Source organism: Lonchura striata, chromosome Z, assembly GCF_046129695.1.
Source record: "Lonchura striata isolate bLonStr1 chromosome Z, bLonStr1.mat, whole genome shotgun sequence".
Classification (NCBI taxonomy): Eukaryota; Metazoa; Chordata; class Aves; order Passeriformes; family Estrildidae; genus Lonchura; species Lonchura striata.
Window position 1 is genome coordinate 12,243,533 of NC_134642.1, and position 26,838 is coordinate 12,270,370.

At 35.9% G+C, this 26,838-nt stretch overlaps 1 protein-coding gene across 1 annotated transcript in view; it reads right to left on the reverse strand.

Moving 5' to 3' along the window:
* The window catches only part of JMY (junction mediating and regulatory protein, p53 cofactor), a 62,600-nt gene continuing 35,762 nt past the window's right edge, over nt 1-26,838 (reverse strand). Inside the window, exons 5-11 of the mRNA XM_021531120.3 lie at nt 23,447-23,612; nt 19,977-20,164; nt 13,483-13,569; nt 10,918-11,013; nt 9,218-9,764; nt 7,320-7,630; nt 1-4,072 (exon numbers count right to left, since the gene is read on the reverse strand). Of these exons, the coding sequence (XP_021386795.1) occupies nt 7,323-7,630; nt 9,218-9,764; nt 10,918-11,013; nt 13,483-13,569; nt 19,977-20,164; nt 23,447-23,612 (1,392 nt within the window). The 3' untranslated portion in view covers nt 1-4,072; nt 7,320-7,322. The remainder of the gene's footprint in view (nt 4,073-7,319; nt 7,631-9,217; nt 9,765-10,917; nt 11,014-13,482; nt 13,570-19,976; nt 20,165-23,446; nt 23,613-26,838) is intronic.

Genomic DNA, 26,838 nt, shown 5'->3' on the forward strand with positions numbered 1-26,838 from the left:
TTTGTAGGAAAACTTAAAATTACAGTATATTTATAGGTTAAAAATAGCCATTGTGTTGGTAGCATTGATAGCAGTACGTTGATGTGCTTATTACACCAAAGAGCAATTTGCAGTCAAGTTTAGGATGACCTACTGTCTTGTCAGCTCCAAGAAGACTGAAATCATGCAACATGCTCTCCCAGTAAGGTGCTTCTGTTACTCCTTTTCTTTGCAAGAAGCTTCGCTTGTTCTTAACATTAATTCTGTAGTGCGAAACATCAACAACATATTGTCCATGCTTATGAAATCATTACCAGAAATACATCCAGGTAATTTAATTACATAAGCATTACAATGAAAATAAAATCTGATTACATGCATGAGCAAACTTGATTTACAAATTACACTCCTGAAATTCAGTGCAACAAATGGAATAAGGGTAACATTAACCAATGTTTCTGCCTCCTCAATAAGTTGCATCTTCAATAATGTATCTATCATTACTTTATTATTAAACAGTACAGAATATAGTGCTTATACTCAAAATGATTCTTTACAAATAACGTAGTGAAGTATGTTGAGTTCTATCCCCAATTCAGTCACAAAAGTACACAATATATAATCATACTAATTTATTTTACAAGTGTCTGGTGTAGAATGCAGACTGTCAGATTTAAGGAAAAAAAGACAAAAACAAACAAAACCAGGCAAAACTTAGAAGTGATGTTTGAAAAGAAAAAAAAAAGCCTTCATCTACCCTAGACAGATAGCTAACATGAAAATACAGTAAAGTGAGTAAGACTATTGGTAAAGGATCTAGAACCTCTGTGAGTGAGAACATGAAATTGTTGATACAAATTAAATTTCCGAAAAAGACTATTGCTGTTTACCTGACGTTTTGGTTATTTTAATAGAAACTTAGAAAATTTAGTTTCGTGTTCCCACTCATAAAAGGTTTTCAGTCCTTACATAAGCATTTGTACAATAAACATTATGCATCCCAAATCTTTACTTCACTGGATCAGTTACACCATAGTAAAACTTCTAATTTGAAAAAAGAAGTTTCTAAAAAATAGGAAAAAGCCCAAAAGCTGACAAACTACTTAAGATAAATAACTAGCAACAGAACAATGCAGCCACAACAATAAAATGAAAAATATCAATAGGCAGGTCTTTTTGTGGAGGCTCTCTTTCCTTGCACGTTTGTGTGTTTTTCCTTAGTGATGCTTGCCAAGATTTCTCATGGACCAACACAATTATTACAGCTTTTCTCAGCTGTGGAGGAACTGACCTCAACACAGGACTGTCATAATTTCCCTTTCTTGTAAATATACTAAACTTTCCCCTTCTTCTGCAGTAGCCATCCCACTGGAAAATTTCACATGGCAGAGGATGGTACCTTTTTATGCATTAGTCTGTGTACGCTACATATCCACAATTTTTATATCAAAGTGAAAATTATGTGAAATTGTGTCATCTAGTGACTCATGGAGATGTAAATTCAGGATTTTTTTTTTTTAGCAGAATGTGGAAAAAACCCCCATTCATTTTCCACATAGAAGATGGCAGTTTTAAACTGATACATACTGCTATGCTCAGCATAACAACTACTTTTTGTGAGCCCAGGAAATACATGCTCATATGAGAACTCCATTTCTACTGAGACTAAGCTACTACAGAAATCTAAGATTTCAGCTAAATATGGAACAGATTAAGAAGAGTAATTTTCATCAATCATGCACACATTTTTCAAGGCAAAGATGACAGATCACATGGCAAACATATCTGAAAACTGTAGCAGAGTACAGCATGGAGCTATTTAGGTAACAACACAGTGGTAAACTGCAGACAAATGTGTTGTGCAAGGGAACCACTGCACAAATACTTTAAAATTACACTATCTTTCCTCGGCTTGAAATTTTGCTAGTGTTCTGTATGCATACTCCAAGAAATTAAACCGCAGGCTGGAAAATAGGAAAGAATGAACCTAAAAGTTGCTCATTTAATTTAGCACTAAGTTTCAGGTGAAATGTGTAAATGTATTACCCTTCTACATCAAAGTTCTGTTTTTTGCTACAGCCAAAATTCATTTGATTACCTTGGTTTTAATGTGTGGTGTGACTGAAAGTACAAACAAATGTAGAACAAAACAGCTGATGGTACAGGCAGTGTCGAATGATTACAACGAACCTTGAAAGTCCTGCTATTGCTGCATGAACACAGCATCAGACAGCTTGCAACCATACCATGTAACACAGAATTCAGAGAATAAGTTTAAGAAAAAAGCATCATGTAGTTTTAGACCTGTGGAAAGCCAGTATCAGGTGTTTCACACAGCTGAAAAATAGAGACCTGGCAACTAACACAGCAAAATCTATACAATTCTACAGTCGCTGCTCGCAGGTGCTTTGAAAATCAATGTTCACTAACTTTATAAGTAAGGCAACATGGTTAAGAAAATCCTCTCAAGATGTTTGACAGAGCTTTGATTTTTGGACAGCCACAGCAAAACATCTTCAATAGACTGAAGGGTCCCAGAGCTGAGGTTCCTTTATATTACACAGCCTATTGCTAAGGTAAGGTCTCCTGCTCCTCTCTCTGTAAGTAAACGGCAAGACATGAAATCCCCTGTTATAAATGTTAACACAGTACGTGTTCCATTACACGACAGCAGCAATGAGTAACTCCACTTAAAAAGAACCCAGATCCCCATATAGTAGTTTATCTGTCAAAAGAGGAACAGTGAATGGACCACGCAACACAAAGGACAAGGACTGTATATTTCTCAAACACAGTGTATGTTACACTAGTAAAAACAAGATGCTAGTGAAAATTCAGCTTTCCTAGAAGTGTAATGGGCTGACTTTTAATACCACATGAGGTTTCTAGGTGGTACAAGGCTACTTGTATCTCTGTATTGACATACCTCTTGGTATTGTGGTATCATAAGAGTAGCTGCCTGCAGCCATTAGTCATGAGGTTTAGGTCTACTCCTAAGTATTCACTGTAGAGGAAGTTGTAACTCTCCTTTAAAAATAAACCAGTCAGAATCAACTTTTTTCAGCCAGTAGGCTTTTGGGTATGAAATACAAACATTTCACAGCCACTAAAGGGAATAATGAAAACCAGCAAGAATAGCATGATTTTCACAACTCAATAATCAGAATGCTTAAGTGCTTTAATCTTTAAAGAAGGCTGCTTAGACTAATCAAAAGCCATTTTAAACCAAAAAAAGAAAAATAATTTTAAGTATGAAATTACAAAATATTGCTTCTTATAACAAATGATGAAAGTATAACTAACTCGGTTCAGCGTAGCTAAATATTTTAAAAAAGCATGAAAATGTCTACTTTAAAAAGATGTCAGACTAAACATGACCTTCTAAAAAGGTGCGGCAGTATGTCTCGCTAAATGTATCATGATGGAAACAAACACATTCTTGAATATGTTCTGAATTCAGCTCTTAATTCTCATTGTGCCGTGGTCACTTGTCAGTTTTCATACTGATATATGCTTCTTCAAGCTAAGAAGAAAAAAGTCTTAGTTGCATGTTACTGAATTTCAGCTACTGTAGTGCAACTAGGAATTCTCTTTCTGGAATATCAGACTGCTACACAGCAAGCTTCTCTGCAGGGAGCCATTTAGTTCAATTTTCAAGCACATGAGATATTCAGTGCAGTGAAGGGGCCATTTTACAGCTGGTTTGGAACCCCAAAGTTACTCTAACAGCAAATAGTCTCCCAACTCAAAATGGCCCCCACACTTAACTGGCCATACATTACTAACGCAAATACAAAAAGTGCTTAAGAATTGGGCATTCTTGATAGTATAAAATGCATGTCTGAACAACTTCTCTTTGTGCCCAAACCAGAATTTTTTTTAACAAATAAAGAAAAAAGTGACCTGAAATTAATATTTCAGGCCATTTTTTTCCACATACTGAGTTATTTGCCAAAGAAAGACTATTTCTTTGCCAAGGAAAGCCTCCTGTGGAATTGATGGTCATAACTGCTGGCTCTGAATTCTCAGAAATGCAGGAGAAAAGTAATCTTCAACTGGGGTTTCTTTTCGCACATTGGTAGCTGTCAAGCACCTGTTTGGGAAGAAAAAAAAAGGAACATCTGAAAAGCTAAACGGGTGTAGAATTCTCTGGTATTCTCAACATATTAGGCAATTCTAACATGCAATATACTGAGCAGCGCGTACTGAGCAAAGGTTCTCTTTGCTCCCAGGGTAATGACACAGTGACTCTGGAGCCAGAACACACATACAACCAGGTCTTTTGTTTTTGCCTTCCAGTATTACTGGCAATTAACACAGATTAGAGTTTGAAGAGGCCCAAAATACTGGATTAGCAGACTACAGAGAACAAAAGCTCCCTTGTTATCTTGTTATTTTGTCCACCACTGACAGGAACTCAGGTTCTGCATTATTTATATTACTAAGGTGCACTATTATGCACCATAGTAATATAAATACACATATATTCTCAGGATACTTTTGATAACCAGTAATCTCTTGTATTTTTCATACAGAAGCTACTTCATAGTTATACTGCTTGCTTAGCTACTTCAATATATAGAATGCCTCAGTATCTTTTTACATGTTTCAGAGTGTCTATCTGGAAAGAACTGCTCTTAAAAAGGTTAGTTGTAACTTTATCAAGAACACAGAACAGGCAATACAAGAAATTATTAGATCTCCTGCAAGAATTAGTTACTATTAGTTTTGTCTTCAAACTTCAATAATTAATGAAACCACTTCATTGAGCACTGCTAATACTCCCTTCACATATATCAAGGAACTTTCTGGTACTTAATATACATCACTGTATCATATTTAGCCTCCATTTTGAAAGGCAAATATCTGCATTACACTTAGCCTATACACACATACTTATAATTAAGCACAATTAATATAAACTGTGTGCCAACACACTTCTGTAAACAGGTTTTCAACCTAAAATCTCTATTATGCTGTTTTGGCATGTGTAGCGCTTAAATGTTAAAAACCAGCAGGTCAATACTAAAGCATGATTTTAAGTGGATAACCCCACAGTAAAAAAATACTAGCCTGCTACTTCTACAACAGATTTTCATTATTTTACTTCTGTATGATGAATGGTAGTAAGCCAGTCTGTATTGTCAAGTAAGTATGCTCATCTATATGGGAAATATTTTTTCAGTTGATTTTTTCAAAGGCTTTGTCTCAATCTCTGTTCTCCCAAAGTACTTCATGTGCTTGGATAGCAAAGTCCTTCCTTGTTTTTTTCTGAGCTGTTAATACAGCTATTCTCTACAACCATTTTTCAGTCAAAACTATTATGTGTTAAATAATATGACCTAAAACAAACAGGGTTGTTTTTGTAGTAAAATCTGACATTGGTAAGAGAAAGCAAATCCCAGATATGTAGAGAACAAGGAGCACATACTCCTGACACTGAACTGACACTGAATCCTGCTTTTAGGTCCAAATGATTTCACAGGACTTCAGCAGGATGTAGACTGGTAAAAAGGAGACAACAACCAGGGACAGTGATTTTCAGCCTGCATTCTGAAATCCTTTTATGGGGCCGCAAATAGCAGAGAAAAAATAAGCATTTATATTGTGTGGCAATGACCTCAGAATAGTTCTAAGATGCACTTCCAATGTAAAATGCTTAAGAGGTCAATCAATTTGATTAAAAAAAAAAAAAAATTAAGTCAGTCTTGGAAAATTTCTTTGTATCTTGCCAAAAAAAAAAAAAAAAACCAAACAAAATCCCAAAATCCCAAACAGTCAAACAGATTTCCTAAAGTCAAAGTCAAATCGCAAAGTTTAAATTTGATCTGTTATGTAGAAAATTAGATTGCAATCTAATTGCAATTGCATTAAGAAAGCCAAGTTAGTTCCAAGACATGTCTTTTCTTATTGCTGTCACTTAATTTCTGAAGAGCTGTGGTAGTGGGAGTTTTCAATATGCAAAGATAGGAAGAAATTACATGAAAGCAAAATTATTTTCACTTGGAGTTTAAGCAAGAGTTAAGCACATCTCCACTCCTGGAGTTTCAACTCCAAAACTAGCAGTACATTTGGTATGGAATAAAAGGAGCAAGCCATAAGTGTAAAATCATCAGGGTGGCCAACAGCTAGTTCATGAGGAATTGAACACAGCATTTATTTTCCTGTTCAAAAATTTAAAATATTGTAATTTGAAAATAGCGTACTAATGCAACAGATTGAGACAGTATTTCATAATCATTAGAACATTCAGCAGATGATGTGCCAAGTCAGGATCAGTTTTAAACAGCTGTAGCACTTTACCAATAGTCACTCTCCAGCTATGGAAACAACTAACCAGAGGAGAAATGCTGGATTGTGAACATTCAAAAAGGTTATCTTCTTTCTACTGCTAACTGTGTTGCAAGGATTAAATATTTTCCCCCTCATTCTGTTTAAAAAGACTTTCTGAACAGATTTTTAATTTCTTTACAGATTGTCATACCTCTGGTTTCTCAGTTTAGGTTTAGTGGGAACCTTCATTGATACTCAAATTCATTCACGTGTAAGTAACAGAAAAGAGTCACCCAGAGAAGTGCTCTACACTGCTGCTGTGGTCACAAATATCTTTGTGCTACTGATGCAGCAACTATTTTGAAAACTGATCTCTTGCCCATTTTTGGTTTGTTCTGAAATCATTAATTTCATCTCCTGAAGTCTGATATCTGTACTTTCAAGCACTGTAGCTTAGTATTAATGCAAGTTCATGGAATTTATATGACTAGCAGAAGTATCAGTTTATATGTACTGTTTAGAGCCTGGAAATTCAGTTAAGTCAGAGATTTTAGAGACTGAAACCAAGCCACTGAGAAGTCAGCTACTCAGGGTAACCCACAAGATTTCGATGTGTTCAGCATTCAAACATAAGTCCTTCACTTAGAAGTTACTCAGTCTGAAATAAGACATATCCAATTTTTACAAGGCTAGAAATAATTGGCAGGTAAGAATAAAGTATGTCCCCGAGTGACTTAGCTGCATTCTAAACTTTTTATGTAAACTGGGAACTGTCCTTTCAAATTTACTAAATAAAATAGAGCATTTTTCAGAAGTCCTGTCATATTCAGCAGAAGTACTGGAACGGTAAAAGGCTAACATACTGTCTAAAAAGAGGTTTTCCCTATTATAATCTTTAAATTCTTTGAAAATTCAGTGATACTCAATTCATATGTGCATTTTTTATCTGGATGTCAGACAGTTTAGTCACATTTCTAAGTCTCCTACAATGCACAACCTGAAGCTTAGCCGATACTGCTACAAAAAAACTGTTGCAGAAATATTATCTTTAAATGTAGCTTAATTACAGGTTAGTTTTCCCAGTCTGTGCAAGGCAAACTCTCTTCTTCATCCTCTGACTCAGGTGATGCTTCCTTAATCCTTCGCAGTGCTTCATGGATGCTCCTTGTCAGAGGGTCAGTATCAGGCAGGATTGTAAAGGATTCTCTCAAAACATCTTTCTGTACTTTCTTCAGTTTCACCCCTTTCCTGATCTGCGCCAAGATGTTATTGCTATCATCTTCATCAGGAAAAGGAGGGAGACTTCTCTGCTCAACTTTTCTTAAGTGAAAGCTACCACGTTTCAAGGAAGCCAGCACTTCATCCATCGGGGAACTCACTGCAGCAAATCAAAAGACCTTCAGTATTATTTTCAAAAAATTTTATCAGTCTTAATTTTTATTTTCTACAGACCAAAAAGTGCCTGCATACTATTAAAGTAATAGTCCCATACTATAAGTATAATGGTAGCTCAAAGTCTATTTTAGCTTCTAAATAATCTTCCTTATTACCAGGTCAAAGCTGGTTTATACAGACAGTTGTATTTGTAACCACTTAACTTCCTATCAGGAAAACTAAAACTTTCTGAACAATGTGGCTTGTCTGTTTGCAGTCAGGAAAGTCAAATAAACTGCAAGGATTTCAACATAATGAAAGTGTTTACTTCATCATCTTTTTTTACTTTAGAACTGAGGTAATGAGTACATGTCTTACATACTAGACTGTGTGATCCATTCTTACTACTTGCAATTTTAGGCTGATTTTACCTACTGCATGACTATTTCCACAAGCCAGCAAGGGAAGCAGCAATACAGTCAATTGCAAGAGCATGCATTTTCCTGCTTCTCTGGGTTCGTGGATTTGTTAGCATCTAGTAAAAGCACAGTTACAATAATTGTCTTCCTTTATAATTAATGTAAGCAAATAAGTAAGAGATAGTTCTTTATGGCAAATCCTTCCTTTATCACTAATTTTGAAACTAGTTTTTCGCAAAAATAAAAATCAGGCTTTTGCTCTTTTAAAAGCCACGAGTGGGCAAGATCTTCATCCAGAGAATGCATTATAATAAAGTATAATAAAGTTTAAACACCTCGTATAGAGCAGCACATAATTTGTGCAGCACTTCTCTATCGATATGTATCTATCTCCAGCTTGTTTCTGTACATCATATAAGATGTTTCTTAAAATCTGTTTTGGATTTAGGAATAAACTTTGTCCATCCCACTAAAGGCCTAGACAGAAAAGATGCAATGAAAAGAGTAATACAAAAGAAAACAGGATTGCACATTTGAAGGAGGAAGGATGGACTATAACGCCCCTGTCATACATAGACAAATTTCTGAAACCACTTAGAAACTTGGAACATTTCAGGGGATAGGGAACAGCAGGTAGAGTGCTGCTGCAGACATGAACGATATTCTTAAAAGGGATAATTCATTTGAATTTATATTTGTCATATTATAATGCATATAAAACTGCACACACAATAGGTGCTTTAAAAAAATTGAAAGATAAAATGCAAGTCAGTAAAATAAACAATAGGACTACATAAAAATGATTGCTATTCTGTTATTAAATAGAACAGTGCATGCTCAGGTGAAACAGAATATTTACAGGGTTGGCTGGTAGATACATGAATATTCTTTTCAACAGCATTTTCTATCCAGTCTAACATGGGATAATGTAGACTCAATTTCACAAGTGTTTTCCCACTGAACAAGTGTGCCATGATGTTGTAAAAGCCCTAGTGTTCGAGTTGCCAGCATCTCTCAGCTAGAAAGGATTTAACAACTTTCCCATTAATAACAAATTAATCACAGCACACATCTTCCGACAGAGTAATTCAAAAGATGAACTGATATGCATTGCAATTTTTATATTAGTAACAACAAATTTTAAATTAAATATGCAGAAATTAAAACATTACCTCTCCTCCTCTGTAAACCCTCTAGATCACCAGTCTTCTTAAGCTTCTTCTTGGCACTGACTAGCTGACTGCTATCGAACAGATGTGCTGGTGGGACACCAGAAGAGTGCTGGACTCCCTTCTCCACACTCTGACGTTTAACAAAGGTGTCACTTTTCTCTAAGGATTTGGTGGCATCTTCCTTGGAGGGCAAAGGTGGAGGCGGAGGTGGAGGAGGCAAAGGGGGTGGAAGCTCTACTCCAGTAGCTGTCTCTGGTTGAAGCTGGTCACTGGGAAGTGGAGAAGTGCTAACATGGGGCAGTTCAGAGGTAACAACATTAGGAGGCAAAGAGACATCTTGAAGTTGTTTTAGGCTTATGGATTCCTGCACTTGCACAGGCTGAACTGCTTTTTCCAATTCCACCTCCTCACTCTTCTCTTGGATTTGTATGGTTGCTGGCAAAGACTGAGGCTGCTCAACACTGGGCACTGAGCTGGCTGCACATTTTCTTCTTGCATGAGCCAGGCGTAGTCTGGTTGATTTAAGTATTACTTGCCCAGGGTACCGCTAAAGTGAATAAGGTATTGACAATTACATAAGCAGGTGCAATGGATTATTTCATATTTTACCTACCTGTCATTTCTGACAATTTTCATTTTGCTATGTATGTAAAACCAAAGCAAATACATCCTCATCTGTGTGCAAAAAATTATTCATAGTTTTTATTCCTATTTAAGCCAAAATTTGATTAGTCTGATAAATGAAACACATAGGCTAGAATTACAATTTTACTAAGAATCAGATTACACATTCAGAACTCGTTTTTTACTGGAAACTAAAATACAAAATTCCCTCATGCAGACCAGTCTGACTTAATACACTGGCCTTATATGTGAATCATACTGTTTTAAAAAGTGTATCTTGAGAACAAAGATTTTCAGCCTTGATTTACTTCTTAAATTTGCTGCCTCATTATCAGTCTTTTCATATTAGTTTCATCCATAGCCTTTTTAAAGCAAAAAATGAAGCTGCTTCTGAAAGACAGGTCTAATATTTTTTGTATAACCATGGAAGGCCTAAAGCAGTAACATGCAACAATATCAGCATGTTAATAGAAAAAGACAGCTCATGAACAATTGCTTCAATTTGCAGAAGTTACAGAATTCAAGTCTTGCAAACAATAAGGACATGAATATATTGCTGAAATATTGCTGAAGACAACTTTCCAGCAAAGAAACTTCTCACACCTTTATTTTTTTAATATATACAACAAAAAGTGTTCACAAATTAACACAGTCTCTGTTTTCTTTCACTTTCAGCCCTTTCCTTATTCCTTCCCCTTCATTATACCTTCTATGCACTTTCCAATTCTTCCATTGTAATAAGAAGGGACAGATATTCCAGCAATCAGCAGCAGAAGGGCACATCAGATGTAAATGCTTTAAACTCTACTTTGTGGAAGTACTGTTTAGATTACACTTCTCAAGAATATGTGCTAAGTGTCTTGTCACAAGGTAGAGCTTTAAGAGTAAACAGAAACTTATTATGGCACTGGGAATGCAACAGCTAGAGGAATCTGTTACCACCAATCCCCTATTTTGTTGTGAATTTTCCAAAGACCAGTTAATCACTAATAGGAAAGTGAATGCTATTACTGGAATAAGTAAGAATTTCTTCAGGAAAAGAAACTGACAGTAAAGAACAACTGTTCTTCTGTTACCTGCTTAAATGAACGAAGTCTGTCCAGGGTTTTCTGTCGTTCCTGACTAACCCAGGAGCTCTTTCTTTCCTCTTCATCTTGCAACTGATCTCGTTTCTGAGAAAATATATGGAAAATATGTAAATATTACATCTAGTTCTCTTGGCTTCACTAGAAAAAAAAATCTTTTCCTAAATGTGAAGAGTTACTTAAAAAAGATACTTCTCAAATAAATATAACCTCAAAATTTGGCCTCTGACTTCCCCTTAAAAAATAGTATACATTTCTTAGTTTGTTTCCTCAAAGAAACGCAAAGCTCAGTAAAGAAGTATTTCAATGTCTAACAGGAACACTCAGCAGATGAGAAATAACAAGTGACAGAATGCTATACTTAGAGAGGCTCCCTTGAAATAAAAATACATAAATTAGCCAGAGAGCAAAGCAGTATTCATTTCTCCCTCATTCCAATAACAAAATGACAGTCCAAATTGCAAGGCTGTCCATTTAAACAAGTCATATTAGTATTTACAAAGTACAAGAATTCGCAGAACTCCATATCACAAAGTTTTGAACCCAATAGTGAGCAAATTAAGTAAATATTTTCACACTTACATTTACAACAGTAAATATAAGTTTGTAATTACTCCAGCTTTTGTTATTTATTCCAGCTTGATTTTATGTAATTGCACTTAAGAAAAGGTCTGAAGCTCTTCCTTGCAACTAGGGTAGTTGTGGTTTTTCTTGTACAGAGATTTTACTTTATGGAAAACACACCTTTGGGTACATCTCCTTTAACCAATCATTCTTTCTTACACAACTTCAGGAAGAGTTACTACACCTTTGAAACAAACACTCACCTCTCAGTCAAATTTACTGGAAATGGAAGCTAATTACCAGAAAGTGAAATTCGCTGCATACAAATTCAGAAGCTATCAGGGAAAGTGATGTAACAGCTGACCACAAAGCAAAAACCCTGAGCAAAACCAGCAGCTTTAATTCTTAAGATGACTCACAGTATTCAATATTACTTTTGAAAGCGTATCTTCATAATCAAAAATTCTGATCACTTTTGTGAACCTTTTACTCTCATTGGGACACAAAAGCAGTGTCTGCCTGCCATTTTTATATGTCAGCTAGTGGGCTGGCGTCCTTCACAAAAAGCCAACTCCTGTGATTTAGAAGGGAGGAAGGATAGATGCATTAGGGATAGAAAGATGAGAACACGTCTGAAAAATAGTAAGGACAGAAAACAGAAAAAGGTGAAGAAGAGGAGAAGCATGTGGTAAAAGAAAATAAGAACAATGGGCAAAGAAGTTAGAACAGAAGCTTAAAGAAGGGAAGAAAAGTAGTTCTATCACTGTACCTGAATGTTACACATGCATTCAGAACAAACTTTTCCTGAAGCAGTCTCAAAATCAAGGTTGTTTGTTTGTTTGTTTTTGTTTTGGCTGACTTGTGTATTTAGCTTTGTTTCAGTTTTAAGTAAAATAGTAAAAATGCAATTCTTACATGGTTTCAAATTTGGACTCCCCTGTTCCAAAGTTTTCTAGGATTATCTTTTCAAAATTCTTAATGAAATCCAGTAATTCAAAACCTATTTTACCATAATGCTAGAATTTTTTCAGTCACATTTTTACCAGAAAAACCCCACACAAGCACAAAACATTAGCATAAGGCTCTTTGTATCATTCAAGCGGGCAACTCCGTAATATAAAAGTACTTGAGAGACAACTAAGTCCTTTGGCTTTGTCAAGTCTTATTTGTAAGACTAATGATAAATGGGCTACTGTCCACACAGTAACTTCATCTGCCTTATTATAAGAACTGATGAAAAATAAATTTTTTGTTTTAATTCCTGAAAGAATATTCCAATACATACTGCCTTTGACAAGCAGCCTTTCCATAAAATAAATTATGTAGCTGACTTCCCGGACAAAAATATCAATGTTAAAAATGTATAAGGATGAAACAGAATCACTTTCACTAATCTAATTGAAGCCTGAATTAAAGTGACTTGGATTTCAATGCATCTTTGTCAGTGATGTTTATCAAATATTGATACTATATTAGCTCCCAAGACCTAGTCCAAAATTTGAATATTCTTTAACATAAGCCTATTAGGTACAGCATAAGAGACCAGCTTGATCTACTCTCTGCAATGAGACTATGAAAAAAATCATCCATCTGGAACTACAAGTTTATACAACATCATTCCTGTAATTGCTTTAGTTGAAGGAAGAAAAGTAGTAACCAAGCTTATTAAGATTCAAGAATAAATATATGTGATTTCCTTGCTTCCATCAGCATACCAGATGTGGTACTCAGAGATGTATCATCATGTGCACATAATGATAAATATAACAAAACACTCAGAATGTTAACCTAGCATAAAGAAATGCTCCACTTGCTTGGTTCCCATGTCTTCGCAACACAACTACAAACTCCCCCTTGCCAGCATAATACGACAAAGAAATCCATGGTGCAAAGGTCAGGCTATCATGCTGAATGCTCCCCTAATTAATGTATAATGAGGAATGCAAGCTATTAATTACAGGCTAAGCTCAATAGCAGAAAACTCAAACTTACCAGCTGAACAGTATGGTGCATTTTGTACTCCTTCTCGCTCTGGTGACGCTGCTGGATCTTCTCATTATGCTTTGCAATACAGATCTCCTGCAGGGACACAAAATACAACCTATATAGCATGCAATTTAAATACAGATTTATATAATGTCATATTTAGCAAATGGCAGGTAGAAAAATAGAAAATTCAGAGCCTATTTTGTACAGGCTCATTTAACTTACAATGAACTGTAAATAAAACAAACAAACAAAAACAAAAAAAAAAACCCAAAAAACAAGCCGGACAACCCCAAATCTATTAGTTTTAACTATCAAAAGAGTAGATCCAAGTGACAGCTGCTTGGAAAGTCTGTTCTACAGGACCAAAGTAAGAGTAGCAAAAATCACCAATCTGTCAACACTTCATAAAGCCCTTGCTTAACCCCATGTATTTGCACCCATGGAAAATAACTAACTCTTGAATGTACCACATTGCTGTTTATGCAAATAGACAGCTTCCCATTTACAGATGTCAGTTCATCTTTTCCATGCACTATCCACAAGCACAGACAGGAATAAAGTTGTTACAACTCATTGTGTTCATTTATTACACCGAGTTCCCATCTGTAACACCTGGTTTAAAACAAGAATTTGTTACACTGTCTGCAAATAAGAACAGGTTAAAAACAACCAAAAAACTAGGCCATGTTTCAACAGCTGACAAAGAGGGTAACAGTCAAACTTTAAGTAGATAGACAACTTCATTGGATGATACTGAAGGCCAGGAAATTGGACAGTATGAGCAACTGAATTAGACCTGGTACAAGCACCACTAGAAAAAAGTCAGAGTACAGTCATAAACAAATCTCACAGCTGTGCAAGAAGGTGTAATGTTAGCAGTTTGGAGTGTGACTACATAAGCATGGAACTGATGGGGTTCTCAAGTGTCATGCAGTATGACTTTTTGGGTAGATCCAGCAAAGAACTTTGCCACTGAAACCATTGCTTGAGGAAGCTGATGGAGTAAAGCACAAAAATACGAAGGGAAGGGATTAAAGAAACCTCACTATTTTGGATGCTTGAAAATGCAGAAAAAGCTGTTCTTCTGTTAAATTGTCTATGGACATGCTTTGATCACATAAAAAAAGTAACCCGTGTTCCTGTACAGGACAGTAAAACCATCAATGTGTCTGCTGTATAGAGGTAAATGACAAAAGCAAAGATTTCTGTGCAAATACTGTCCCATCTTCATCAGAGGTATATCACAGAATGGCTTAGTTAGGAAGACACCTTGAAGCTCATCTAGAGCCAACCTCCCTGTCACAAATAGGGAACTTCCACTAAACCAGGCTACTCAGGGTCCCATCTAACCCGTCCTTGAACATTTCCAGGGATGGGGCATCCAAAACTTCTCTGGGCAACCTGTGTCAGCAGCTCACCACTCCCAGAGTAAACAAATTTCTAACAGCTATTGAAATCTCTCCTTGTTTAAAACTGTTCCCTCTTGTCCATGTAAAATATCTGTCCGTGTCAAAAGGCACTTTCCCTCTTTTTTATAAGCTCCCTTTATGTTCTGAAAGGCTATACTGAGGTCTCCTCAGAGCCTTCTCCAGGCTGAACAACCCCAGCCTGTCATTATAGCAGAGGTGCTCCAACCCTCTGATCATCTTTGTGGACCTACTCTGGACTTGCTCTAACAGGTCCACACATATTTACAGCCAAACGCTATTGGGTTTTGCATTTCTTTCTGAAGGATTTTCCCCCCTGGTGAAAAGAGTTAATCCAGAAACAGTCAATCAATTTAATTTGTAGCTGGAAAAGTACAAAATACTTCATCCCTGTGTTTCAAAGACAGAGCAACCTACATAAGACTAATAGAAAATCTGAACAACTTTCTGTAATACTCCTAACTAGTTTGCACTTTATTCTCTATTTAGGTTTTAAATAATGAGAAAATGTAAGTTAAGCATGGTTTGGGTTTTTTAACATGTCTCAAATATTTAGGGGCACAATATTCTGTTTTCACTTTAGCATCAGTATTTAAACATTTCTAATTAAATGCAATAATGAAAGATACTTTAAGTATGTAAAGAGGATAAACCTGACCAAAACATATTTGGTGCTTACTTTGTTCTAATAAACAACCTACTTCAATGTAATTGGATCTCTTTGACATGAAATAATAAAAACTACTAGGAGAAGCTTACAACATGTTGCAGGACAGGATTTGAAATCTGAATCATCTTATTACAGAAATAGTCAAAGAAAAAAAGGAAAGGTTGCAGTTTCAGAGGGACAAATACAGGTTTCTACTTGTAGACAAGATTAAGTGACTTCAAATAAAGGATGAAATAAAAAACACCCCAGATGGCAGCATTAAGAAAACCAATTATAGCAGATGACAAGCTCAATATATACCAATGAACTCTGGTAAAAAAAAAAAAAAAAGAAAGAAAGAAAACAATAAAAAGAAACATAATAATTAGGTGTATGAGCAGTAATACAGAGCCTATTGCACATGCAAGGTAGTCCTTACTTTTAAGCACTGGGAAGCAGGCACATTCTCCCAGAATCATGAAGTTTGGAAAAGACCTTTAAGATCATTCAGTCCAACTGTCCACCCAGCATTGCCACTGTTACCACTAAACCATCAACCAGCACCAGATTCAGACACCTCTCAAACAAATTCAGGGATGATTTTACCACTTCCCTGTAAAATTTTGCCCAGTGAGAGCCACACCTCAAGAAATATGCTGACCAACTGTATGGAACTGAGAAAGCCCTTTCTTTAATCAACTGACTGATTTCACAGTATCAAGTTGTACTTCTATTACAGAGAAAAAAATGGAGAGCTGAGGAACCATGTTAACCTTTGTCAATGCATGAACTACGATGTTTAAGACTAGTAATATGTAATATATGTAAAAGAGGTCTGCATTAATATTGTATTTAACTAGTTACAGTGAATCTTGCTTTCAACTCAAAAAACATCCCAATTAAAAGGTTAGCTTTTCATGTGCAGAAACCATATTTTACTATAAACATTCAGTGTAGTTATGTTCTTATGCCACTGTTGTTGTAGTAGTAGTTGATAACAGAATACCAATAATTCTATGCCAGCTGTCACTGTATCTTCATAACACCTATTTTGCTATGGGCCACGCTTTAAAATGTGGGCTTGCAAAATTCTAAAGGCATCCTATTAAATGAACACAAAAGCATGTGAGAAAGTTTCCTAGATGAAAGCACATGTTATGAACCTACCCTAAATAACCACTTGCTTCACCCAGTCTGCTTGTGATAAGGAATAATCTTCCTGGGTGCCAAATAATTTGATTACATCACAATTCTGTATTTTCAGAGTTTTCGAGATAACTTCTATACCATTTTTTTCACCTTGACTCTTTGCTATAAATCTATCTCCCTAATAAATCAGCTGCTTGTTCCATATGATAATCTAATTAATACTAATGTGTAGCCAGCAGGGGGTAGACTGGCATAACAATAGCAATTTCTTGCATGAAAAATCTACAGCTAGCTCTCTAGAAGTAAGGGGGAAAAAATGAAACTGCTGTTAAAAACTTATTTTTTAATAATTCACTGTCATCAACACAAAGGAACATCAGGAAATGATTGTTTAACAAATGCAAATAGATTTCTACTAAAAGAAGAGAATGAAGAGTTTATACTCATGGTAGTACAGTGAAAAAATATAAAACTCTATAAAACCATGAATTTTGAAAATGCCAGTTCAGTTATTCTAGAGCCACAACTGAATTATGTTTGTAACAAACCTCTAACGAAAGTTTCTAAATAAAAGCTTGGTACATATGACTATTTGACAACATCACTGAAAAATTGATTCATTGTCTGCAAAATTAGGGGAGGAATTCCCGAAAAAAAGAATAGAGACTATAGACACTGAAGTTTATATTTCAATTACAAATTGTCTTACTCTATAAAGAGTAATTTATTTGCTTTCACTGTGTTATCTCCTCAACAGAAAAGATTTTTAAATACTGGATGATGAAATTACCTTCTTCCAAAAAACTAAAACTGATGACAGAGAAAAATTTCCTATTGTTTCCTTAATCCTGATACCTGCTGCTAGAAAGGAGACATTCTCCTAAGGGCATTTTCAGTTGCCAAAATCTTCATAATGAGAAAGGACTGTAATTTCTAAACATATCACAAGACTGTCCTATACACCACTTAATGCATAGCTTGCTTTTTGTTTTCACCTACAGAACTGACAAGCTTAAAAAAAAAAAAAAGGAAGAAAAACCTCACCAATCCACCATCACAATCTTACCAACCAAATCCAAAACAGAAAACCAGTTTAAAAGTCTGTTTTAAGATACTTTGCTGAAACATGCAAAGTCGGGAACACAATCTGAAAAGCATTAAGTACACTCTCATCTCAGTTCAACAATAAATGTTTCTTAATTGACACAGATTTACCACCCAGTATGTACTTTCCACATTCATCCTCAAAAAGTCACTTTTCTTCACATAGCATTCAGTCATCACTGCCCTCATTCTCACCATCTACAGTCTGCTTTTGTATCCCATCTGTATCTTAGTTCTGCATACTTGACTTAACCTGCAAACACTTCAGAGCAAGACCTCTTTTATTTTCCCCCCTACATATGCAACTACTCACACCAGGCATCTCAAATAGCATTCATTAATGTTTTACAATATCATTAGAAAAGCCATTGAAAATACAAAGCTTGCATTAAAAAAATGAGACAAATCTAGAAGTTTTGATTTTCAGGTAATTGCCAGAAAGCTTAGTATGACTCTGGGTTATCCAGCAGTAAGAAGAGAAGCTAAAAAATGGCCATTCTTTTCTGCCCCACAAATACCACACAATGGCACACAGCTGCCCTTTCTTTTTGCTCAAATAAAGCTCATTTATTTTCTCCTGGTTTAAATACACCTTGTTCTACTCTGTGATTCTTCTAGAAGCTAAGTATCTCCTGCAGCACTCAACTACAGAGAATGTTATGCTGGGCAATGACACAAGTAAGAGAGGTGGAACTAGTTCTGAGAGTGATGTGATGTCCAAGCTCCACATGGAGACATTACCTCAGGTCCTGAAAGCAGTATAGCCACAGCTATCCCAGCACGATGTTGAGAAGATGAACCTGTCTCACTCCTGCATGCAGATGCAGAAAAGCAACACTACCATACACAGCTCTACATCTTGTCACAGTGCACAACCCACCATGCTGCTACTCCTACTACAGCCAAAACCAACACCTTCAGCTTAAACAAGATATTCTATCATAGCATAACATTGAGACAAAAGAGACATCAAAGGTGACTAGTTCATTATACAGATATATGGGCATGCTAAAAATCCCTACTGCTTCAGCACTTCGTTTTGACCTGTGAACTCCAGTAAGTTAAGCAAAGAACAGCAAACAGGCTGGCACTTTTGAACAGGTTTGTCTGCTTTGTAAGATGCCAGTAGTGTATTTTCATATCCAGGAGAAAATATCATATTTAACTATAGCCTGTATAAATTAGAGTAACATGACAGGTAAGTTCTCTTACTTGAAATACTAACAAGGTTCCTCATACCTTTTCTCTTTACAAACTCATGCAAAAGAAACACAATGACAAAGCAAGCTACTTCACATAATCAGCTAACAGGGGACCTCTCTTCTAATACCTCATTTGCAGTCTTCTCCATACTGGTTTAACTAGAAACCAAGCAGTGGTTGACAAAATGCAAAAAATAAAATAAATTAAATGTTTCAACAACTTTTCATTTGCTTTGTTATGCTTCAGATTTAGGTACAGAAATAGATATATTAATTGTGGAGGCAAGACCTGAAGGGTTTACTGTCAATCTGGGAGAACTCTTTATAAGAAGGGGTCATTTTCGCATAAAGGGACATGACTGCAAACACACAACCAACCGACCATTCATGCTAATCCAGAATGAGGCTTCAACTGACATTTTTGCATAGTTTTACAGTACATAGTATGGGGTAGAACTTATTTTCTAACAAGTACTGCAATGGTCTCCCAAATTTTGACCTAAATTGCACACACAGAATTACAAATTAAGAATATAGACTGCCAAACAGAGTATCAACACAACGTAAGCTTAAAAGGATGGTAAGAGAATGAAGATAGAACTCACTAGTGAGAAACATATTTGAAAATTCTCTTTGGCAAACATACACAAAACTAATCTCCATAAAAACATTGATTCTAGCATGGACTTCCTGCCTGAAAGTATTCCAATTAGTTAATATAAATAAGTTTATTAGTTCAAAGTAATTGAAGGTTCCTTTACAGCTAGAAGAAAGGTAAACAGAATCTTAAATGTATCAATATAATAATACATGTCATTTCATTTAGTATTCTGCAAAACAACTTCTAGCAAACAATGAAAGTAATCCACAAAAATTCTGGGAAATTTGGATCTGAAAGGAAACTTTTTGAAGTTTTATTAAGTTTGCTAATTATGTCCAAAAAAAAAAAAGGCAATTAAACAGTACCTTCTTATTTCTGAGGTAGGCTTTCTTGGCTGAAATACGTCCTCGCCTTGCTTCCAGCTGGCGGATTTTTTGTTGTAGCTTTTGCAGCTCCTCTTTTTGCAAGTGTACAGATGTTGCCATATCCTCTTTTTCAAGCATGGCTTCCATACTTTCATAAGTGTCATAATACACCACTTCATCTCTCTTCTCTATTTTAAAGATGTCAGCAATAAAAAAATTAAATCAATGGTTTGTATTTGATTAACATTTTGTTTTCCTCAACAACAACCCTCCCACTGACCTGCAAGATATGATGCCACAGCCCTTTCAGAGAACTACTACCAAAAATCAATAGGTCAGACGAAAAACATTGCACAGCAAGACACTGTACCGCTTTTAAGGTCTTTATGGGGAACAGAAATTAATACCAATGAAACTCAGCCTGCTATTCAGGCAAGCTCAAAGTATTAAAACACAAATGCAATTCTAAATGTACAGCTATAATGTGTAGCCTAATTTGAACACTGACCATGCATGTGTTTAGGTCTCACAAGGGACCCAAGGTGTGTAGCAATTTTCTCTGGTCTTCACCATGAAGTTCAGGATAGAAAAGACTACCTGAAGACCTCGGCATGAGATTCTTGTGTTACAACCAACTCATAATTTCATGTAAGGGGACTCGACAACAGGACACCAAAAATCTTCTCATAGGTTTTTGATGTCCCAGTCACTTCTCCTGGGAGGGAGGGAGGGCAATTTCAAGGCAATCCTTCAAAGCACTACAGGCCTGAAAAGGAGGTAATTACTAATAGTTTTATCAACATTCGTGATTTTTAGCTTCCTGAGTGAAGCATTTGGAATAACACTGAGCTCATCTTTAAATACTGCCTTTTCATCTCTTGCCAAGAAGGAAAGAGTGGTGATTATAAATCCTTGAAGGACGTTGGGATGAAGAAGCAGCAAAGACCTCTTACCTCTTGTTTCCTAATTCCACTGGCATACAAAGTAGGATATATTTGTCATACAGCAAGAAGAAAATGCATTACTGCTGTCTGAAACAGGCAGATGCAGCTGGCATGTCTGTCAAGTGTGTATTCCACAGAAACACTGAACTTTCTTATTTCAACTTTTTCAACTACTTTCAGAAAGACTGTAATTTCTCCTACTTCAGCTACTTGACTATTTGGAGACAGGCACAGGATTTTCCTCAGTACGCAGGCCATTTTAAAAGCTGTTGTCACTTCATGTTATTGGTGTGTAGAGTCTCTGCGGCAACCAGAATTCTAACTGCCATGCTGATTTCAGCTCAGTAGAAGTCATGGCAGGACCAGATAACAAAGCACAGCAAGATATGCATCTTATAATAAAAGCTACTAAAACATACCAAACAGTTTCTTTACTTCAGCGCTCAGTTTGAAAAATAAAAACCCTGTAAAGCTTCATCAATATATAACTGTCAAGTCACTGGAACTCCCTTTGAGATACCACTGACTAAGAAGATTAATGGTTGACAATTATATTTCACCTTTCAGTAATAAAATGGGAGAATTTACAGCTGAATTTTGCTTTAGAAGACTTTCATGCAAAGTTAAAAACAAATATAGAAGCTCACCCCTCACAAATCCATTTTCACAAGAATGTACTCATACTTTGTACAAATAAGATAAAACCCTTGTAAAGTCTACCTAATAAAGTCATGGTTTTTGAATTTCAATGCAGGTATTTGCTTAATGACTAATGTGGCTCATAATATGACAATCTATTATCACTAGATCCTTTGCTAAATTTCCATAGATGTTCTTCTAGGTCACAACCAACTGCAGTCAATTCAAACCATGCTCTCAAAACATTAGTTGGGAATTCTCTGAACTATCTCTGCAGAACCACTACAGTCAAAGACTAGAGAGAAGCAATAGCATCTACTCAGCTTATACACATGAATTTCAAATCATACAGATGCGCAACATCAAAATCTGTTTACTTTACTAACAGCACACTTCAAAAAGAAAGTGTAACAGACCATGCTTTTCTTTTGACATCATAGGAAAAAACACATATTAAAAGACCACTGAATGTTTTAGATGCTTGAATTCAGATTTGGTGTTGAATAGTCTCACACATATGTAGTCACTTGCATGTCACATGATTTTTCACATTTATTGTTCTATCCACCTAAGGAAAGTCTAAGAAGGTAATTTCATGTGTTGAACAATTCTCAGACATTTAGAAACTATATTTTTCATTTTCTGTCATATGGGACAGCTTTGGATTTATAATTAAACAGTATCATATAAATTTAAAATACCAAAGGAAGCCAGAATGGTGAACTGTTTTGTTCCCACAAGGGAAGGAACAGGGTGATGATTTAGCTGACTGAGGGTTTTATTTTTGATTAGGTTGTGGGTTGAGGGCCTTTTTCAGATTTCTGGAGAAAACATCAATGACAAATCGTATTGCCCTGTAACATTTTTACAGCTTACTCTCTGATGACCCAGAGGTTTTACTATCACTACACCAAAGACAAAGGATTTTGATATACGTTTCTTGGTCTCCTGTTCAGGGGACTTCTTTTAGTTCATAAGTAAGTAAGCAGACATCTTCAGTACCAAAACTACACGTCTGATTTCCCAGTCCAAAATCTATCTACCCCAAAACCACTAATTCTCTACCCAGTCAAAGCTGCCACATTTCTGTAACACATTTATAAAGTTTCCAACCCTTATGTTCCAAGCATACAGTTATAATTGTTTCCATCAGAAGCCACAAAGATGGAGATTCATGATACAGTGAGACAAATCTGTGATACCTATGTTTTCTCCTTTTCCAGTGGCAACTCAAAATACAATCCAGCTTCAAACTTCTCCTAGGAGAATTTTCTATTCATAGCAATTTTTTTTATTCAAGACCTACGCTCTGAAAACAGCAAAACAAAGTACAAACATTAAAGCTAGAAAAGTCTAGAGGATAGAACTGGATTGAAAAATGCTGTATGATTTACATGTACTGTTTCCACAGTTTGCAAGTACATGAGGAGTATTAGGATAGTCGGGTCTGGAAGCATAAGGTTTTCATTGCTGCTCTAATTTTGAGATAATAACGTGAGCTTCAAGTGTAGCAAAAGAAATCCAATTTGCAGATATAGCTTTTGAAAACCAATCACTTTCAAGAAATGAGTATTATCAACACATCCTGCATATTTTTAAACAAGTACAGTAATTAAGACATCTCCTCCTCCCTTAGTTCTTCAAAACATATATAGTTTGCATATCTTATATGCAAATTTCCAAATACAGACAATGACAACCATATCAGAACTTCTTTATGTGTATTTATATGCCTTATAAACAGGTGTAAATTTTAATTTAACAGTACTTTTGTACCTCTTCACATGGCAAAGAATCTGCTCTCATTTCATTCCCACAGGCTTCCCTGAACTCTTAGGAAGAAAATTATCTTTAACAGATTTGCATTAATTGAAATAAACAAAGCACCTGACATCAATCTTCTGATGCTTTCAAGCTGTGCTGTCAGTAGCAGCTCTTCACATTTCAAGATCTCAAACTGCACTTCATACAACTGAAGCTGTAGATCATAGTAATCAGCTTCTAAGTGGTCCAAATGAGCTAATGCTTCCGTACCACCTTTCAGGCTCTGCATCTAAATAAAAAGAGAAAACAACAAACAAACAGAAACCATACAACTGTAGGATAATTATGAGAACAAAACCAAAGATTTTATGATTACAGCTAGATACTGTCTGGTACAGTAAATGTAACACATTAAAACTGAACACATCAAATCCCATGTTCTTAAGATGCCTTTAATAACTGACTTTTTTTCTACATGGCAATGAAATAAATCCATGGCATTGAATTACACTTTGCAACTGTCAAGTGTCAAGTTATAGCATGAAACATCCCTCACACTCTTTTACTCTACCCCTTGATTCTGTGAAGGTACATAATTAAATTAGAATTCTTCTATCTTCAATCCCCAATCTAAAAGTAGGCATCTAGAAAGCTACAGTTAAAACCTGTAAAAGCAGAACTGAGAAAAAAACATGAAAGGTTGTGCAAACAGGTTCTTTCTGGAGTCCTTCACAGGGGAATAAATACACAGATTATATATACACAAATTACACACAAATAATATATATTTCAGTACTTATTTGTATTATATGTTTGAATAGAAAAATAACACACAACCGAAGTGAACTGCAACCATTCTCTTTCATTTAGTCAAACAAGATTTATCTGCTCAATACAGTTAGCCATTCAGATAATATTTAAGAAATACCAGCATGTAAGGTAATCTTATGTGCTGAGGTTGGAGGGAATTCACACACCTCTACAACATGCATGCAGAAGAGTTACGGCTACATCCAAATTCTTGCTCAGAGTATGTATATCTGATAGTTTCTCTCGGATACTGGGTGAAAGTAATGGTAAATTTTAGTGGAAATTTGTGATTTGCCTATCTCATTATTCAGAAGAAATGTCCAGTTTCACATTATAGACAGTCAATCATTAAAAAGGGATGTCTACCAAGAAAAAATACCTGACCTATTTAGTGATACATTAAAAAATATTTGCTAGCATGTTTTGTACCTTATGGTGTTATCTTCAAATCGTAAAACTGAGTCTGTAATGAACAGCTACAAAAAGGGTTCCTTGACATTTAAATATGACTATAGTAAACTCAGAAGATATCTGTACTTAATTAAACAATGATCCATTTTAGTCAATACCCTGTTTTGGGAAAATGTTGCAGAAATCCAGGAAGATGAAACATAACAGGCAGTGCAGTGATAGCTTCCCAAAAGGATTCACCAGCCTCTAACACAGCCTGTAGCAGCACAACTTAAATCACACTGCAGCCTCTTATACAAAACAGACTTACTGGACTTAATACATTTGTTCTATCCTTTTTTTTTTTTTTTTTAACATGCAAGCTTTCAGCACCTGCACCATTATCTATTGACAGGGATTTCACAGCTTAATTAAACGCAAACAGTTCTGTGTACTGTACTTATTTCCAAATAAGATTGCTATACAGAATATCATTGAATCAATTCTTGCAACTTCTATTTTAAGTTTCTTCTGCTATATTTTGTACTTCTGTATGCATCTGTATGTATCAACTATTAGTCTGAAAACTCCAGTAAGTCCTTTAGTAAACACCAGAAACCTTACAATCATTAATGTAACATATATATGCTATAGTCTAGTGCTACACAAAAATGCCTTATGTCATTTTATTACTTTGCATCCATATTAAGTTACTAATTTGACCAGAATAGTAAATGACATACTGACTGCACAACTGGAGTGAACTACAGGCTACTTTTCAAGACAAAAGGACCGATTCTCTTGAACTCTCCAGTTTTTCCATATAAGAGGGATAATGTTTATTGTTCAGGTAGGATTTTAGCATTTTTCAAGAGATTTGGCATTTTTCAAAGATTTCCTCACTGTAAAAGTGCAGCAAAATTTGGTGGGTTTGTTGGTGAGGGAAGTGGGTGTGGGAAATGTTTGTTTGCTTTTTAAATTAAGATAATGTCAAATGTGAGCACACCTAAGAACTTCCCTTTTTCCATGAACTGTGAAAATGGCTCAAACCCTCACAATTATTTTCTTACAAACAGATGTTTAAAAATTTAAACACACAATGTACATAAAAACTGAATAAAGATACACACAGACCATCTTCAAAAGTCTCACCAAGTTATAGCCGCTGAGTACTTCATTCAGTTGCACTGCTGTCTGCCTGATAAAGAACCTTAGCAACTAACAACTGTACCTTTGCACTACAAAGAGCAAACACCACAGATGCTGTTAGTTATCTGTTCTGTTTTAGGGGTACCCTGCCACTTTTTCAGCTTTCAGGTGCAAAAGAAATGGGAAATTAGTACTGCTGTATGGTTCATGGGCAGATATCCTAGCTACATGATAGCTCCCCATGAAAAAGTAAAACTAAGACCTTGAATTTCAACAATTTATTTTAAAACTTCATGTAAGATACTACTAAGGTGTGATAATTCAAAACAGTATAATCACTTTTGGACATTTCAGCATATTCTCTTAAAATATCCTCTTCTTAATTGAGAGCAATTCTTACAAGTTTTCACCGAACAGTACCACAAATTTGCTGCATCCTTGGTAGCTCTCAGGCTGATCAACACAGTGAAAGAAACACAAAGAAATTTAACATGAGAACAGTATGGGAAACATTCTGCAATTCTGCTGGTTTTGGCTGGGGTAGGGTTGATTTTCTTCTCAGTGCCTGGTACGGGGTTTGCGCTGAACACAGGGCTGATAATACAGAGATGATTTTACTGAGCAGAGCTTGCACACAGCCCAGGCCTTACATGTTTTTGTATGGTCCCTCTAGAAGGGAAGATGGAAGTGCATGGGAGGCTGGGAAGAGATACGACCAGAACAGGTGACCCCAACTGACCAAAGGGATGTTCCAGACCATGTGACATCATGCCAGTATATAAAGTGGGAGGAAGAAAGAGGAAGGGAGGGAGTTAGAGAGTTTTGTTTTCTCAAGTTCGCAGTTACCTGTGATGGGGCCCTGAACCCCTGGAGATGGCTGAACACCTGTCTGCCCATGGGAAGACATGAATTAATTCCTTGTTTTGCTTTGCTCACGTGTTTGGCTTTGGCTTTCCCTATTAAACTGCCTTTATCTCAACCCATGAGTTTTCTAGCTTTTAATCCTTCTGATCCCACTTGTGAGGAAGCAAGTGAGCAGCCCCATGGCTCTTGGTAGCTGGCTGGGGTTAAAACAACACAGTGGTGGAACAAAAAACTTACACTGGGGAGATCCAAATTCAATTTCCTGTAATGCCACAACTTTCTGCACTAATGAAAGCAAGTCA